General features: G+C 36.9%; 1 protein-coding gene across 4 annotated transcripts in view; it reads left to right on the top strand.

The window, feature by feature from the left end:
* CSMD3 (CUB and Sushi multiple domains 3) overlaps window positions 1–19133 on the top strand; it is a 678537-nt gene that overhangs the window by 243149 nt on the left and 416255 nt on the right. For 3 of the 4 annotated variants that reach the window (XM_085320309.1, XM_085319522.1, XM_085318752.1), the window contains one exon: window positions 18058–18372. The exons of the other annotated variant lie outside the window; for it this stretch is intronic. In XM_085320309.1, the coding sequence (XP_085176435.1) occupies window positions 18058–18372 (315 nt within the window). The remainder of the gene's footprint in view (window positions 1–18057; window positions 18373–19133) is intronic. 4 annotated transcript variants of the gene reach the window in all.

Raw genomic sequence — 19133 nt, 5'->3', positions numbered from 1 at the left:
TTAAAGAACTTCTTACTCCAAAATAAGTAGTACTGGCCTGTCTCAGAGCATCATGGCTAGAGTTACCAGAAGGGGAAAGCTGTCTCTGTCCCTTGTTTAGGAACATTTAACAATTTAAATACAATTTGTCATTAGTTACTTTTCTCAAAATCTCTGATACTACTGTTTTTAAATAACTGTATACAGTACTTGTGCTGTCAGCAGTGGTGATAAAGTCTCAGGCTGCAGGTTAAGTCTTCAAAATGTAAATGTCTCCTTATTGCAGGTTTGTGAAGTGTCTGAACACCCATTATGGTCAGTGGAGCTGTGGGGCCTTGCTCAGCTGCCCGTGCGTGTATGTGCACTGACAGATGACCTAGGGTATTCAAGATACTCCTGGCAGACGTGCACGGGCTCTTCTGGCAGCTGGAGACAAAGCAAGGTGTTGCAGAGATTCARAACTGCCCTAAAGGAGGAAAATATGTGTGGGCAACTGAATCTGTCTCGTAATTAGCTAATGCTGTTGTCTAAGGAGCGATCTGGCTGGTCACCTGGCAGGACTGGCGGAGGGGCTCTGCAGTGATGGGGGGGGGTCTGCCTGCTCTTGGCAAATTAGGGAGACCCTACAGGAGGCCATGCTCTTCCGGAGCAGGAACTGGAAGACAGGGAAGAAGATCAAAAATGACAATTCACAGCAAATAGGCAGCATGTCCTGTCCGAGGGTGTATTTTAGGATGAATTAAAAAGCTACATTATCCTGACCAGACTGACTAGATTGCCATTGAGTTTACACACTTAGTACAACTATGGACACACAGGTGTAGGWGTCTTTATCTCAGGTTAATTCTCAACTAAAGTGACCACTCACTCACTAGAATGACTTTTTAACACCAATACATTCAGGGGGATCTTGAGATTGCCTGAGAGAAATGAAGGTGCTGCACGACTTGAGCCTCAGCTGTGGAAGCCTGCTGCTTTGGTAGGGGCTGTGCCTGCCTCTGCTTAGGGCAGAGTGGAGAAGTTGCTGATTGCATCCATAATTCCGGAGGGAGATGTATGACAGATTTTTAGTTGTCAGAAGTGTAAAGTTGTTGCTCTGTTCAGACCCTGAAGTGATTCCTCTTGTCAAAACACAGCCCAAACAGCTAGCTATTTTGGAGATGGATAAAGGAAAAAAGAACACTGTYCTTATAGCACGAAAGCAAATTACCAGAGCTTTTCAGCAGGTCACTTTTTGCCTCCAGGTATCATAATAACTTGTGCTTAAATTACATACATTGCCACATAAGTAAATGCATTTAGCAGATTTTAATACTCATGGGTCTGTTAGCTCCACTTCATATTCACTGAGCTATACTTTCTGAATGGAAGATTTTCCACCTTTGCACTCTTGATAGATCTTTTATTCACACCTATGCATCCACAGAACAAAGTGCACAGAGTGACATTGATTTTGATGTAGTYGAAACAGAAATGAGAAAAACTGCCACATTTTGCTGATCTCTCGTTTTGAAATACCTATACTTTTAATTGTCCTAATTATAGGTTTTAGTAATACTGCTTTTTAAGGTTAATTTGTTGAAGGTTATATTCTTTTGATAGTTAATCATATACAGATCCAGAAAGATTTTTTTCTAAATTTTTAATTGAGTTAAATGCTCCAAGTAATATATTGCTTTTTAAAAAACAAAAGTAATTGAAGTTAATTTTGAAAGCATGGTAGTCTATGCTAATGTTTATACTGATGGACTGTAATTTACTGTGTTAATTGACACAGTGAAGAGTTTTTCTTTTTTTTAAAATCATTTAATAGGTGCTTCATCTTATTTTCATACTAAACATAAAGACAAGCCTCTAATGTTTTAGATGCATTCAAACATTTTAATACATTTCTATTTAATTTAACATTCTACACACTTATCTTCAACTATTTAGAAAAGAAACAATGATGATGTTTTATGTACTACTGATTTTTAAAAATTCCAAGCACTGTAGAGGTGAAAAAAATTGAATTATTCTTGATTTCTGTTTAGCTAGTAGTTGAAGTATTTTCCTTATTTAAGTTAGCATGTTTGACATTCAGGAATTTAAAARCAGAAATGGAAAGATTTCAAACATAAAAGATTAGGAAAAAGTGGGTTAAAATGAAATATTAAAATTCTGAAAAGTTAAAAAATAGCAGGCCAGTTTTTAGAAGTATTTCAGTTTTATTAGAATTTATGGGGTAAAGAAGCACTCCTAAAAATCCTGTCTTCTCCTTAAGTACTGTAATCTATTTGTTTTTTATTAACAGTGGACAGAATTCCAGTCCATGAATTAACTAGCTACTATCAGTCCTTTGTTAGGTGAAAGAATTATTAAGTACACAGTTTGTGAAATAGTGTAGTGAGTTATATGTCGTAATCTGCATATACCTGATACATTAAAAAGGAGTATGCATCAAAATACCTTGCATTTAAAATCAAATAATTATTTTGCTTAATAGAGAATCGGCTTTTTAAGTGGCTATATTTTGATATGTTATCCAGTTTAATATTTCAGCTACAAGTATACTAATTGATTGAAAAATAATTGTAATACTATTTTACTAGGAATCTTGTTTCTTTTCCACTTATGTTGAAACAAAATTCTTGAATGAAGAAGCCACGATGAAAAAACAGACAAGGATAAAGTAATAGAAACTACAACCTTCAAAATACTTTCTTTTGATGAGATCAAAACATTACTATTAARCTGTACACTGTCGTGACCTCCAAATAATGTAACACATTGTACAAGCACTGATGGTTACTCATGTCAGGAGGATAACAAGCAACAGAGGGAAAAAACTGGGATAAAACACTTGTATGCAGTCCGAGTATTTTGTGATATTGAGATAAAATTTTTGTATGAAAATGTTGAAATTGCAATGCTCCCACGATACGTTTAGGCTCTTTCATTGAGTAATATATTTGTTATATAGAGAAAATTGTTTCATCAAGATCAAAAGTGATAAGCCACTCTAGTTAGCTTCAGAGTAGTTTAAGCACATTATGAAGTTTACCGGACAGTTTGAAGGAAACAAATCTTAAGTGGTCTAACTTTGGAAAAACAGATTTTAAATGTTAGAATGTTAAATGTTACTATCAGTGACAGCAGATATATGGGACAGGATTGTTTCTGTTAAATGATTTACCCCCATTTCTAGTTCTTTTATTTTTTTCTGCCTAATATTCTCTACCTTTTTAATTCTAAGAGGTCATTTTGGAGATTTTTTTGTACTGTTAGGGACACTCATACAGTGAGAGAGGTAGTTTGGATTAGGAGGAAAAAAAAGCCAGATGGATAGAACTGAATAATGAAATTATTGAATAAGAGATCTTTTGTGCATCTTGCCTCACACCCTTGTGAGGCTTGTACTTTCTAATCAGTTCTTCCCTCTCCCTCCGCATTATGTAGATTTTTCTCTTCTCTGTGTTTCTGTATCTGTTCTATTTGGCCAAAAGAGTTGTTTGTTTARTTGTTTAAGTGTGGTTGCATTTTTGATGGAAGTCTTGTTCTTCCAAAACTTAAGGATGAAAGTAGGGTAGTTGTTTAGTTTTAGAATTAATCATACAAACTGGATAACTTTGTGTTAAGGCATGAATTTAGTTGTTTTGATCTTCTATACGTTTCTCCCTTCTTTATTATTTGTGAGAAGTCTAATCGCACCGAATGGATGAACACTGAGTAATGTGCCGAATGGTTTTGAGCCTAAAGATTACAAAGTTATTCTTTTACCAAGAGAAAAAGTAGATCCAAAATTATGTTCTGCAATATAAAGAAGAATGTTATCCATGTAATATGTTGTATCACAACTTATTTCTTAGTATTTAATAAGTGGTGACATTTGACTTTATTCTTCAGAACTAATTCTAAGCTTATCTAATTCTAAAAGTAAAATTGACTTGTGCAAATTATCCCCCAAACTCCTTACTAAATAAGTCTTTGCACCATTACATCTATTTTATTAGAAGTCAAGCTTTTAATGAATTCTATTCCACATAAGGTATGTAAGAATTTTCTGAAATTTCCTGCAGCACTTCCTCCTCCTTGATTCTAATCAGTGGATCTCTTTATACATAGAAGTGTGGGCAAACTTATTTGTATATTTATTTGTATCGGTAGCAGTATCTGAAAGCTCCAAGAATTTGACAGTTTTTCCCATTCAGAGGCACTTGGAAATGGAGTAAACACACATACCAAAACGTTGCTCTGTTTAATAAAGTGTTCACTTAAATGTAGCTGAGGATACATTCATTAGTATTTTGTGTACTAATGAACATACACTCAATTTGTTAATCTGTAAAGTCTCTAACTAGTGACATATAGATTCTCTGATATGTAATTGCTTTAGATGTTTATTATGTCAAACTCCAGTACCATTCAGATTTGAACAAAAAGTTAGTTATATTCCTCTGAGAACCACGTTGGTCATACCTTCTGTTTCAAAGGCTGTTTGAACATTGCCAGAACAGCAGTAGAGTAGCAGTCTGAATAGTAAGGTTTGTTTGTAGCATCTACTAACTGTGAAGTTTCTTGTTTTTATTGGCTTGCTTGCTTTTAGAGATGACAACAAATATCTGTTTTGGGTGATTTTTCTATACCAGGTGTTAACATTTAGTTTTACTTTTTCCTAAAGTGAAATTAGCCCAAATCACATTGTCTTATGCATTTTCAGTTCCAGTGATATCTTCTCAGAAAGCTCAAATRTTTTGGAACAGTTAAGAGGGAAAGTAGTTAAGAGGAAGTTCAGAGAAGGGCAGCAAAGATGATCAAAGGCATGGATTAATTTCTGTTTGAAAAGTGGCTGACTAATCTAGGACTCTGCAGTCTGGAAAATGAGTGGCGAGGTTGGGGAGAGAGGAGAGATATGATACAAATTGGRAAGTCATGAATGGCAAGAGTAGTGCTGACTATGGACAAATGAGATTAGTAGAAGACAGATTTAAAACAAAAAAAAAAGAAGGTATTTCTTCACATCCATAGTCAAGCTGGGAAACTCCTTTCAACTGAACGCTGTGGATTGGCAAATTTACATGGATTCAAAGGAAAGCTAGACAAATTAATGGAAGGGAAGTCTACTGAGGGGTATTGCACACACAAACCATGCYTGGCTTAGTGCCCTGCAAATTAGGCCTGCAATTTGCTCTGCAAATTGTTGGAGGCAAGGGAAACATCACTTATGTACTTGATTAGCTCTTATATTTTTGCTTATACACACTTTTGACCAAACTTTGAAATAGGATAATATATTTAGATACGTCTTTGGTCTGACCCAGTGTCCCATGGGTATATTCTTAAATTCAAAGAAAACAACAAGGCTAACCTATTATTTTTATTATTATTTTATATATTATATGACAAAAACAGTGTTTCCAGTATTCTCCCCCCCACACACCTATGTGTAAGTTTGCTTGAAGACTTTTTTTTAGGATAAAAGCTCAGAAATAGAGCCAGACATTTACGTTAAGAAATAAGTTGACTTTAAGTTATTTTTGAAGCCTTTTGAACACACTATTTTGACACTGATAGCAAGCTTAAGCTAAGAATCATTCAGCTTCCCAATGACCCCAGTGGGAATTTGTTAAGCAATATAATTAACCAACTTGGCTAATATTAACCGAACTGGAAGGAATTCACCCTTTTACTTCTTGGAGAGGCTAACACAATGTCTATTTTGAGGGTCTAATTGACATTTAAGTATTCCATGGGCACAGTGAGGTCTTTTGTACAGAGGCAAATGTTTCTCTTTGTGCTGATCTTCTGTTAGAGTTAATGTAGTATGTTTATTTCCCAAGAGAATGAATTCACTTAATATTTGCTGAAAATTCTCACTGACTAACATCCTGCAACTATTTCCTGCATATGAAAGAATTACTTTGGGAACTGTGTGGAATCTGTCAGAAGCTGTTACCTATGTAAAATAACTAGGAATGATGGCAAAACTATTGACCAAGCATAAAGCAGCCAAATTTTAAGTAGAAGTAAGCAGAACCTAATGAGGGAGATGGAGGACATAGTATCCTGTGAGCATCAAACAGAATTTCTATGTAAAGAATGAGCATTTCAGTATTTTTCAAGACCCATTCGGCAGGTTTCTGACATCTTTCCTCCATCCCTGKAAAGGTGATGGAACAGCTCATTCTGGATGTCATTCCAGACATATGGAGGAAAAGAAGGTGATYAGGAGGAGCCAGCATGGATTCACCAAGGGGAAATCCTGCTGGACCAACCTGATAGCCTTCTAGGATAGAATGACTGGCTGGGTAGATGAGGGGAGAGCAGTGGATGTTGTGTCCCCTGACTTCAGCAAGGCTTTTGACACTGTCTCCCATTGCATCCTCCTAGGTAAGCTCAGGAAGTGTGGGTTAGAYGAGTGGACAGTGAGGTGGATTGAGAACTGGCTGAAAGGCAGAGCTCAGAGGGTCGTTATCAGTGGCGTGGAGTCYAKTTGSAGGCCTGTGGCTAGTGGCATCCCCCAGGGCTGAGGACTGGGTTGCATCCTGTTCAACTTCTTCATCAACGACCTGGATGAGGGGACAGAGTGCCTCCTCAGCAAGTTTGYTGATGATACCAAGCTGRGAGGAGTGGCTGAYACACCYGAGGSCTGTGCTGCCATTCAGAGAGACCTGGAGAGGCTGGAGAGTTGGTCGGAGAGGAACCTGCTGAGGTTCAACAAGGGCAAGTGCAGAGTGCTGCACCTAGGGAAAAATAACCCTAGGCACCAGTCCAAGCTGGGGGCTGACCYTGTGGAGAGGAGGTCTGCCGAGAAGGACCTGGGAGTGCTGGTGGATGATAAATTGACCATAAGCCAGTAATGTGCCCTTGTGGCCAAGAAGGCCAATGGTAATCCTGGGGTGCATTGGGAAGAGTGTTGCCAGGAGGTGGAGGGAGGTGATCTTGCCCCTCTCCTCAGTCCTGGTGAGGCCTCATCTTGAGTCCTGTGTCCAGTTCTGGGCTCTCCAGTACAAGAGAGACGTGTTGCTACTGGAGAGAGTCCAGCGTAGGGCTACGAGGATGATCAGAGGGCTGGAGCACCTGCCCTATGAGGAAGGGCTGCGAGAGCTGGGCCTCTTCAGCCTGGGGAAGAGAAGACTGAGGGGGGATCTGATCAATGTGTACAAGTACCTGGAGGGAGGGTGTCAAGGGGACAGGGCCAAAGTCTTTTCAGTTGTTCCATGTGACAGGACAAGAGGCAATGGGCAGAAATTGAAGCACGGGCAGTTCTGCCTGAACGTGAGAGGGAATTTCTTCCCTGTGAGAGTGACGGAGCCCTGGCACAGGTTGCCCAGAGAGGTTGTGGAGTCTCCTTCTGTGGAGATCTTGAAGGCCCGCCTGGATGCAGCCCTGTCTACCATGCTGTAGGTGACCCTGCTTGAGCAGGGAGATTGGACTAGMTGATCTCCAGAGGTCCCTTCCAACCTTATTGATTCTGTGATTCTATGATCTTTCATGGTTACAGTTCTGATAAGAGAAAAATTTGTGATTGAATGTTTTCCTCCCCCTAAAACAAAACAAGCTAGCCAAGCACTCAACTGCCCAGGAAAGACGTGTTTATTACAGATTAGTTTCTGTCAAGATAAGTTATAATAATTGATTTTCAGTATAATGCTGTTTGAGTTAGTTTGCACAGGAGAGGGTATAAAATTTGTTGTGGAGATGTCTAAGAGGTGTCCACCTGCTACAGAGAAACCATCCTAAAGTATGTGACACAATCCCATATTAACATCAGTGTTGGAGGTAGAGAGTATACACTAATTTCCACAGTTTAGTCTCCTGATTCTGTGGGCTGTTATTTGTGTTTTTATCCAAATAACATAACGTATTACTGGTCCCTGTTTTCTTCTTTTTTTTTCCATTTATTATCTTCTGAAACCTAATTTCTGCTTCTGCTTCTACTTCCTCTACCTGTCTGGTAGTCTCCATTGTCTAATGCTATGAATGTGCCTTCTAGTCTAGTTAGCTTTTCTCTGTAGAAAGAAAGTAGTTGCTAAAAGCAGACTACCAGAAGACAGGAAGCCAGAAAATCATGTTTGGTGTTTGATGGTAGAAAATTGTCAAATTCTTTGAAAAATACAAAATTTCTATCTTTGAATGAGAAAAGATAATGAAATAGTCAGATGCGCTGTGCAACCACTGTTCTCAAAACTGGACCTCTTTAAGTTCTGTCAGCTGCATACTGTAAGAAGTATCCAAAATCATGTGCCATTTAGAAAAATTGAATTTCTGTATCTTTGGACATACCAGTATATCTTTCTGATACAGAATACGTCTCTCTGTGAGCATTGGTCTATACAACCTAATACATTGCTGAGAAAGGATACTTGAACTAAATGAACTAGCTAGCTTGGTTAATAGTAACCACTTTGGCTATTTGAAGCTAACTAACTCTTTCATTCCTAGGATTGTAATGTGGTGCAAAATTGCCTGAAATGCTCATTAAGACACTTTCTGTGTTACTTTCTTAAGAATAGCTACACATTTTTAAGATAACTGCATTCTTGAGAATGCAGACAAGTCATTTTAACTCATAAGTATTTAGCTGAAGCTATCTTGAATCCACTGGATCACTGGAGGTATCTGACCCAGAAGAGAGGCAGAGCTGTTCTGTTTTGCGCTGGATGTCCGCTTCATCGCTCAAAAGTTCACTTACTGCCTACTTGATGCTGACAACACTTAGTGTTCTTCGGAAGTAGCTTTCTCTTTGAAGTGTAAGTGGATTTTGAATCAGTTTCTGTACTGAAGGAACCTTCTTCCTTCCTGTTGTTTTCATCACACTTCTTAAGGAATAGTATAAAAAAATTTTATTTAGTGGATTCTGACATTTTAAATCAAAATAAAAATATAATATGGTAGAAATTGATTTATAAATAGTTCAGCATTGTATTGCCTTGTAAGTAACATTTGTTCTGTTTAAAGATGAACTTCATTTACTTGTTCTGAATGAGCAGTAAGAGAGAGAATTGTTGAATGCAATGTTTTGCTTTGCAGGTAAATGTTGCATTTTGCTAATCCCTGCGAGGGTGCTGTATGGGCCGGCTGCTCCCCGGGGTGGGGGGTGGGGGGGGCGCTTGGCTGCTGGGGCTGGGGGCGGCCGGAGCAGCCCCAGCCCCGGGAGGGCACCGGGCACCGCCATGGGGCCGGGGCCGTGGGGGGTCCTGGGGCCGGAGCTGGCAGCGCTGCGGCATCGCGGGGCAAGGGTCCGTGGCCCCGGGCTGCACTGGGCTGGACTGGGGCTGGGGCTGGAGCTGGGGTGAAGCCGGGCTTGGCGGGGGGGGCAGAGGCACAGCAGGGACAGCAGGAGCTGGCAGGTACATGGAAACATGATTTACTTTTCATATGGAGAACGTCAGATTTTAATTTAGTTGGGAAGTCATGTACTTTATCATATAACGTTGTTACACACGGAAAGTTACTAGGGGCAAAAGGGAACACAACATATACAGAGCTAACAATTTAGTGTTAGTCTGAATGATGTTTTAACAGTCTAATTGTCCAGATTTCTACTACAGGGAAACCTCAATAATAATAATACACTCAGATTTCCTGTTTAAGAACAACCATCCTAAATCCGTCTCTTTTCTCTGGTCTTACGCTCACCTTTTCAGTGTCCCTCAGAGGAGGAGGGTTACAAGGAGTTGAACATCCTGGGACCTCCTGAGTGATGAGGGAGATGTTCACGGTGCGGCGTTCTTCCTCCTCGATCGTGGAGTCCGTTGCGTTTCTATGTTTTCTTAACACAGCCGGCTTMCTTCTCACTGAGTCTTAACAAAAATCTGGAAGTTGTGCAATAGCCTCCCCCAGCCTCTGTAGATATAAATGCCTGCTCCTTGTTACGCAGTCACTACAGACTTCTGTTAGGTCTTTAATGTCTACCGTGTTCTCAGGCCGCAAGCTCGGACAGGTCGGGCAGTAGTTACTGAAACTAGCCAAAACAATCTCAAAGCAAGCCAAGGCAAGTCCTGATACGCTGCGCTGGCACGTCAGCATGAATGCGTGGCCTTTTGTTACTAATTGCTGTATCACATTTACTAGGCTACCGTGTTCAAAACTTCTGTATCATTCTTAATTTTGCTTGGTGCAGGCAGAGGAAAGCATGCAAACTCTGAGCTTGAATATTAAGATTTGTATTCTGTCATTCTCACTGATTATATTTAGTTTGATATTAATGTAAACTGGCAAGATACTTTTTCTGAAAGTTTACGTTTGCTATTTGTGAAGCCAATGAGCAGCCCTTCTAAGAACAGACAGTATTTTTAACCAGTACTAATTTGCTAGAAAACAAACAAACAAAAAAGTCTTTCCTACTGTTTCTTGATTCTTCTGTTTAAAATCTTAGGAGAGGGTGATTTCCAAAACTCTCTAAGATCCAGTCATTAAAAACCTCTTCATGAAACAATGTAGTAGTAGGGTCTATTTTGGTGCATGGTCCAAATACTGTGGGCTGTATTTCAGACTGCAGAATGTGTAAAATGCATGTATTTTCCTTTCATCCTAAGTAGTCTGTGGGAAACAATAACACTTTTGATAAATAAAGGCACCTCTCTCTTTTGTAAGATGAATACTGATGTGTAAGACCAATAAATGTGAATACCATCCTTCCACAGCATTTTATCATTCATCATATAGATTCTAATAATATTCTTGAAGTAGAGTCTTGAGTTCTCTAAGTTCTTTTGTATGATTACTGTGGATCCACAAATCTATCTTGCATTGATAGGCACTTCCAYTGAGGAAAAAGCAGCATATGACTATATCAGCCCTTCCAAAAGAAGTGTTTCATGCAGTATGTCAGATCACGCTTTTCTCATTTTCAAATACTGATTTTTGTTATAACTGTTAATCTTTTTTTTTTTAATAAAAGTAATAGGGTTTTCAAAAAGGATATTTTCACTAAAGTAAAACAAACCAAAAGAAGAATATGCACATCTGTGCTCTATATTGCTTGTTTTCATATTATAGAGCTATTAAACATATTTCACCAAAATAAAATCTATTAAATAGATAGTTACACATAAAACCAGACAGTGGCAGTTCTCTTTTTATGATCTGAGTTTAGTAGAAGGGAAATAAGCTGTTTGACCCTTCTGTAGTGTCAAAAGCTAGAAGGTTGATTTTGTCTGGACCAAAATTCAGATTTTAAAATAGTGTGAATTGGAAAAACATGAAACTGCATTGATTTACTCTATTTTCAATGTCTAGTTCAAATATTTTTAGACAGTAATAAGTTAATTGAGAAAAGTATCTGGAAAATCATACAGGCATATGCATGTATATGTGTACGGATACATAGAAGTATCTGTATGTCCCATATCTGTGAAGATTTCTAGTTGATGTTTAATTGTTATTTTCAGTCCGTTTTGGTCTATTTCTTACTGCAGCAGTAGCTTTATATTCAAAATTAAAACAAAGGATAGGGAGACGGAAAATAAAGAAATAATGGTATAAAGATTGAAAGAAGAGAGAGGGAAAAAAAGGTTAAAAAAAAACTATAAGAAAATGCAGTAATTCAAAGCAGTACCTTCTGGCATCAAAAAGAAATAAAAATTAAATTCTAAATCCGTTTACACAAACTACAGACAACCTGAAAATGAAAGAAAGCACAAATTACATATATTAAAGTTCTGTTTTGACAGCTATTAGAATATTTACTATTTGGATAAATCCAGTGATAACTGTTTGAACTGAAGTCCTGAAACTTGTTTTGAACCGTAATATTTATTGGTGTATTTCTTGAAATACACTGTTTTATTTCATTCCTGAATAGTTGGGAACTGAAAATCAGTTTGGTCAGAAGAATGCTTTGCGTCAGTCATGTTACTGTTTTTAGATTCTCAAATCTGTATTTGACTTTCAGATTTATTCTTTTTTTATTCCTGTTTTATAAATCAACAGAAACAAAACTGTAATGTGAATTTAACAGTAAATAACAATATTAAAAATGTATAAAGAATTAAAAAAATGAGATTTACGAAAATAATAAGGCTAGAATGATATCTAAAAAGAATCTACTGAAACATTCAAATAAATTGTTATTTCTACACTAACTTGAAAGTTCTTTTAACAGATCCAGAATACATCCTTCTAATTAGGTTTGTAGCTTTATTGGAAGGTCGTGCAAGGAGTAGATACTTATCAAAGAGATACCAAAAGAGAACAGGTAGTTAAGATTCTTTATTGTAGAAAAAAATCCTTTTAATGGGGTGCAGTGGTCACTGCAAAGTTAGTTAACTAGGAGAAGCTTCAGAAGTAAGGATACTAAATAAATCTTGAGTGAAAGTTCTTAAACATCTGAAGAGAGAATGAAGATGGAATATACTGATTACTCTTATTCTAAAATCTCATATATAATTTTTATCTACACTTTTTTTTTCTTCAGTGAAATATGCAACTTTTATTTAAGATGTCAACAATTCTGTCTTGGAAAAGAGGAACTCATTGTAAAAAAGGCAGATGAGTTTGCTTCTTGCTATTAAGGTACACAGAAAAAAAACCCTAGGCTGACTTCATTAGCACTTGTCTGTAGTGAGTAGCCTTTAGGATCATCTGCCTTAAGGACCCATAGTTCTATCTGGGAGATACGTGTTTGGATCATATGTGTGCCAAGGACTAATACAGCCCTGCACCTTGAATTCATCCCGAATAAACAAGATGCTGAATAGCTCTTATTTGCTCTGATGTTCGGAACTCAGTCTGATTCTTAGGAATTWATCAGGAAGACATTAAATGGATGAGAATAACTGCTGAATGGCAGCCTCAGATTCCATTTATTTGTTATTACCAGCTGTACACTAGAGTTTTATGTGAATCAGTTTGTGGATGATTGACAATTTTCACCTGTTTTTCCACTGCTGAAATTCAAAACATACATACTTAGAGGCTGATGGTTACTGATTCGAGCTCTACCTGGAGGCTGGTAACAAGTGGAGTGCTGCAGGGGTCCGTCCTGGAACCAGTTTTATTTAATATATTTATTGGTGACCTTGAAACAGTGACAGAGTGTACGCTCATCAAGTTTGCAGATGACACCAAATTGGAGGGAGCAGTCAATACACTTGAGAGCGGGACTGCCATTCAGAGGCAACCTAGGCAGGTTGGAAGAACCTCATGAAATTCAGAGAGATTGTGCAGTCTCCGTCCTTAAAGTTTTTCTCAAGACATGAGTGGATAAAGCCCTGAGTGACCTCAGGTCTGGTCCTGCTTTGAGCAGGAGGCAGTGCAAGAGATCTCCTCAGATCCTTCTTCTCCCTCTGCATTACTCTATGACGCTATGGAGAAGACTTGTTTTAAACCTAGTTGATCTGAACTGATCTTGCAGTGTGGGCTGTTAACTCTTTTTTTGATTAGTTTGACTTCTAATTAGCATGATGTTACTAACTAATGGACAGATAAATTATGTTAGAACATTTCACTGATTATCAGTTGTCTCTGAAGAAAGAGCAATTCATTAAAGTATTTGCTAGATACTTTTTATGAATCATTCTTCAGTTGTGTTGTAAACRTTTAGTAATAGGCTTTGAAGTCAGTCAAGTTGCTGGCTACATCCATTTACAATTACAATTACATTACAGTTAAAGAATAACAGCCAGCTTGTTACAGCAGAAGTCACAGTAACATACTATGTGTCAAAGCTTTATTTATAAATGGAGTTGCTATAGAAGTTGTTTCTTTCAGCCCAGTTGACGGTTAATGTGTGAAAGCATGGCAATTTTGTAATTGTGCGCTGTCACTTTATTTAATAATAAGGTGGATTAATTTTTTTCATAAAATCCTATCTGTTACCCTGCTAAGATATTATTTTCAATTGTGTTTTGTAATAATGGTAATTAGCAATAGTTAATTATGACCAATCCCGTCTTAAAACGTATGCTAATGCATGTTAACTAATCACTGATATTTTAGCTTATGTTAACCGAACTATAAAAAGCTAAATAACTCTGAGTAATAAAAAATAGCAGCTACAGCTGAAACCCTCAGCTTAACCTGGGACTGAACTCAACATACTAACAGAGGATAGAGCTTAAGCTTCTAAAATGAGCATAAACCTCAGGTTGTCTTATCTGAAATTAATTAAATTAGGTTAAGAAAATAACTTGTTTCTAAAGCATGTACAGATTAAAAATAAGATCTTAAAGACCTCCGTTTGCCTGATCTTGCTTTCCAGCACATATGAACTTTCCTGTGATGAGTGTGATTATTCTTTTTCAGACCTACAAGTTTTTTATGCAAAGTAGATAAAATTTAATTCAGTATTGGCACATCATTTACAACCTGAAAGTAATACATTTTAAATATCTTATTGACTTTGAAGAAAAGATGCATTCTTCTAGCTTTCCTCATTTTAATAGCAGCTTTTCTGGGTCACAAATTTCTAAAATTAGAAGAAAATCTTTTTCAATACATTTTTTTCCATTGTATTAGATTATTACTTTTTACCTTAAAATTTTCCCTGGTCAACACTTATACAGAGTGGGCAGAGGTATTCATACTCTCCCCAGTTATTTTTTCCCCCCTCAGTGGTTGCTTTTTCAGCATCAGTTCATTAGATTAACTTCCACTATGAGTTTATCTGGGGTAAATTTCATTTTCTATCATATGTTCACAAAAGGAACCCCGTGTGTATTTGTAGCATATTGCATATGCAAATCTGTGCCTCTAGCACAGATTCATTATCTATTTCTGGAGCTTTGTCTCAGGCAAATGTCAAAGGCCCTTGCCTCTTTTCTTGACTAAAAATGATCTTACAATCATGAGCAACCTCCACTCCTACATAAATAGAAAGCTTATGTGTCTTCCTTATGTTTGCATTATCCAAAGTTTTAGCTGTTACACCACTTCTGAGCAATAGTTCATTCAGACTAGTGTTCCGAACTGAGTTGCTGCATGGAGCATCAGCTTGATCTTCTTCTACTTAGTTGACCCTTCTCATGTGCAAGTACTGCGTCAAAGCTTTCCTCACTTACTTAAGCAGTCTAATTTGACACATGGAGTCTCCTCAGTTCTCATGGTTTTAATCAGCTCTCTTGCCATAGAGGCTCACTAGCTGATCTCAGACCGTTTTGGTCTGGGTCCATCAGGTTCCCTTTCTTCTGAACTGCTCCTTCTTGCCTCCCCAGCCTTAATGCTTCCTCCCAAGCAGCAGCGTGGCAGCTCCTCAAGCCTCACATTCACTCAGTTGCTAATTGTGAGTTAGGAAGTGATGCCCTGTCTCTGAGTGGGCTTCAGCTGATGGAAAATTGTTCATTGAACTTTATCCAAAAAACAAGAGTCAGTTTTCCTTTCTTCTTTTTTGTTAACATTCACATTGCAAATTTGTCAAATTTTTACCAGAATATTTAGGGCAAATACTGTGTGTTTTTTTTCCTATCACATAATATCAGAAATTACTATTTTTCAGATAGTTCTCTTTGACTAGCTGAAATCTGACCATATTACTGTGAATGACTGAAGTGGAGAGTATGCTGTATTGCCCGTACACAGGTGTTGCAATTGGCCTCAACTTTCGTACCATATTAGGACTCTAAAGTTCATGCTTTTATAAATTATAAATGACATTTAGGGAAATAGCAATATATTAGTTTTCTATAGTAGCTTACAGTTACTAGATTGTTCACATAGAACATTTATTTTGTCCTAAAATCTGTGTAAGTCAGATGCTACTCTGTTCACCTTTTGCTGACCTGTATAAATCTCTTTTTTTTGTAGTGTAAATGGATGTGGCAGCATAACAAGTATGGTGTTTCGCTTTGTAGTAAAGTAGTGTAGGAGTTTTCACTGTGTAAGAGTATAAGATTTGAAGCTTTGAGTGAGTGGTRTTTGTATTGCTTTTTTTTTGCTTTCTTTTTAGATGGACTTTCTCTTAACTTGTTTTCATTTTTCTTTAAAGCACTGTACATCTTTAAAGCGCTAGGACATAACATGTCATGTGACTCAGCTTCTGAATATAATTTTGCTTTGAGCTTGATACTGGGAGCTGGTGACTGCCTGTTTTTGTACATTAGCTTGCATGACAAAGATGTGTCCTATTAGATTTTACTTTTAAAGTAATAGTTATATAACGTACAGTAAATTTTGTTTYCTTATTTATTTTACTCAACATTATCATGTTCCAAAATATCTTTTGGTCACGCCCTTGTATTTTCTATGCTTTAATCTTGATAACAGTCTGTCRTGATTTATTGTATTCTGAATCATAAATAGGATAGTCTTTTGATATTATTCAGAGTTATGGCTATTTTCTTCCTTTTATTCTGAAGTAAAGAATGAAACGTATGTTAAGTTCTATTTTAGTTACTTATGTTATACTGGTTGTCACGGGCCAGTAAGTTGGTTTTAGTTTAGGATATTTTGTTCTCTACCAGAAGGTTCATGGTTCTGTTTTTCACAGATAAACCTGAGGTGTTATCCAGTGCACGTAAGGCTGTTCAGCCATGCAGTGTGAACTACCACTGCATGATTTAGAAATGCTGTACTGCAGAATAGATATTGAGGCATTGAGTATATGACAGCAAAAATAATATATACCATACCAAATAGCCATATTTGTTGTCTTTTTGAAATTTAATTTTTTTTTGGTAACAATTTTTAATAATATAGCAGAATAAAAACCTTTTCAGCCTAAATTTCAGCAGCGAATAAAATAGACTATTATCAAGACTGTGTATTTTTAATATTTAGGTTCTGTTCCATTTGCTTATACATTTGATAATTTTGTGAAGAGAGTTGATACACCTCGTGCATGAAAGATACTGTATAAGCCAACTTTCACTGGTAGTCTAATTTCCATTTTTTAGTGTACATATTCTTGTAACGTTGCAGAAAAATGGTATTGTTTCCATCCTGTCATCACCTATTACACTTAAGGAACAACTCTAAAAGTCTGTGAGAAGACAGCTAGGGAGAAAAAGGAGAAGGATGGCATGTTGTTTCTTGAAAAACTATTGAAGAGGCACTTAATTAATATGGAATGAAACAGCTATATTATAAAGATACTAGTGTAAGGTACATTAACTTTGTGTATAGTAATTTTTATTATTCCTTTTATTATACTTTTCCCAGTCATTTATTCATTCCCGTCAAGATGGATTTGCCACTGTGGTAGATGTTCTTGCAAATGGGAGRCATGACCTCCAAACATCTGCAGTCAAATCTGGGGGATGGGCAATGATAGGAACAGGAGTAATATAATGTAAAAGTCCTTTGTGGCTTATCTAATTCAGTTATTACATGAGTTAGAAGTGTAGCTTACAGATGTTTTCTCAAGCAGAGCACAGACAAATTTTTTGTTCATTAAACATTTTATGGAGTAGGTTTTGGGGTTTTTTTGTGTGTGTTTTTTGGGGGAGAGGATAAAATGATCTTTATTTTATTTTTATTTTTTTTTTTGCAGGGAGTTACATATGCAGTACATTAATTGAAGCTTCTGTCCAATATAAAATACAAAAAAAAATTACATAGATTTTATTTTGTTAATGTTGCACCTTTACTGTCCATCTACCTGTGCCTTTGTATCAAGTCTAAGTACTTTCCTGAGCATTTAGGGCTCTGTCAAGCTTTGCTGGAAGGAATGGAATGTATGATTTTATTTGATGGGCCTATTATCTGTTGGAGTACCAAAGCATTGCCCACTACATAGGTTGCTGTATAATGCTGCTGTATTATCTTGGCTAGGGTGTTTGTCATTGTTCTACTCTTGGGGCCTTATTTAATTACATAGTTGTGTATTTTGCTCTAAGTGTACTGTGTTCAGGACTGAATTTGTAGGGCTGGCAATTACGTGCTCTCATTCTGATTGGTAAACAAGGTAATACTGTATTGCACTTCTTGCAGAATATTTAAAACTAAATGTGTAGTATCACTATAGTTGCAAAATGTTCACTAGCATTAAGAAATGTTCAGATTACTTTGAATTTTTAAATAAAGCAATATTGACTTTCCTCTTTTCATGTCAGTTGTCTTTACTATGTTAAACAGAGGGAAATTTAATCTCTTAGGTTGATCAGGAAACAACAATTCAAAAGAAAAAGTTAGCATCCAGTGCTACTGTGTGTCCCACAGGTTCTTCCACTTTGATCAAAACTGCCTCCACTGGTGAGTTAGAGGAGCGTATTGCGGCCACTACTGGTGCTATTACTGTTGCTAGCACATCTGCTGATGTTACTGTATCCAGTGTCACTGCAGTGACCGTCCATAGACAACCTTCTGAAGAGCAGCAAGTGCAAGCTATGAATCTAAGAAAATCAGTTCTGGAATCGGCCACTTCCAAAGAAGCACTCTCTCTTCATCAAGCAATCTTACAAAGCACAAGAAGAGGACCAAGAAATGCTGAGCAGATAGAAAGAACTAAAGAACTTGCAGTTGTTACTCATAGAGGTATTGGATATTATTTTACTTGTGCCCATGTAGTTGTGGAAAAATATGTCGTATAAACTAAAAGTGAAAAGTCAGGCACAAATTCAGGAAGTGTAATTGAACCAAGTGGGAAAAGGATTAAATCTGGCTAAAACTGAGTTCTAGAGGGGCAGATAGATGGAAAAAGAAACTAATAATAATGCTGGCAGAATAGTTTAATTTAAATTATAAGATGGCAAAGAGAAAGATCAAAGAAGTTTCTTCAGTTTTTCTTTCTATAGCTTATATGATTATATTTCATGATCAAGCCTAATGTTAGTGAGATCTGATAAAGTTTAGAGAATTGAGAATAAAAATATTCTCTGGTGCTGCATTATTTAGATATAATCAACCATAGCATAAAAAATGTACTTTATAAATAGCTGTTTTCTTCTAAACTAACCAGTGATGCAGATGTATTGATCTTCCTTCTGCTTCAACCTTCAGCAACCATTTGTTTTTCTTAAACATAAAGTTAGTGAATGAAGCAAAGTTTAGAGCAGTAGGGAATTCAGTGGAAGGTATTTTAGTATTAAAGCTAAAGATTGGTCATATTCCTATATTCAGATATTTTAGTCCATATGTGAAAGTACTAATAATGAGCAACATTTGGAATATAAACAAGAATGAGATACCGTGTTTAAAGGTAACTGACAATGCCTGAAATTCCAGCTAAGAAACTGTAATACTGAAATGTCTTAATATAACCTGAACAGACATTCACAAACAGATTGCATGTCATA

This window comes from Rhea americana, unplaced genomic scaffold (assembly GCF_003343005.1).
Source record: "Rhea americana isolate MKP2758 unplaced genomic scaffold, rheAme1 scaffold_0, whole genome shotgun sequence".
In the NCBI taxonomy this organism is placed as follows: Eukaryota; Metazoa; Chordata; class Aves; order Rheiformes; family Rheidae; genus Rhea; species Rhea americana.
The sequence above is the reverse complement of the archived record's forward strand: the minus strand, read 5'-3'. Positions and strand labels throughout refer to the sequence as shown.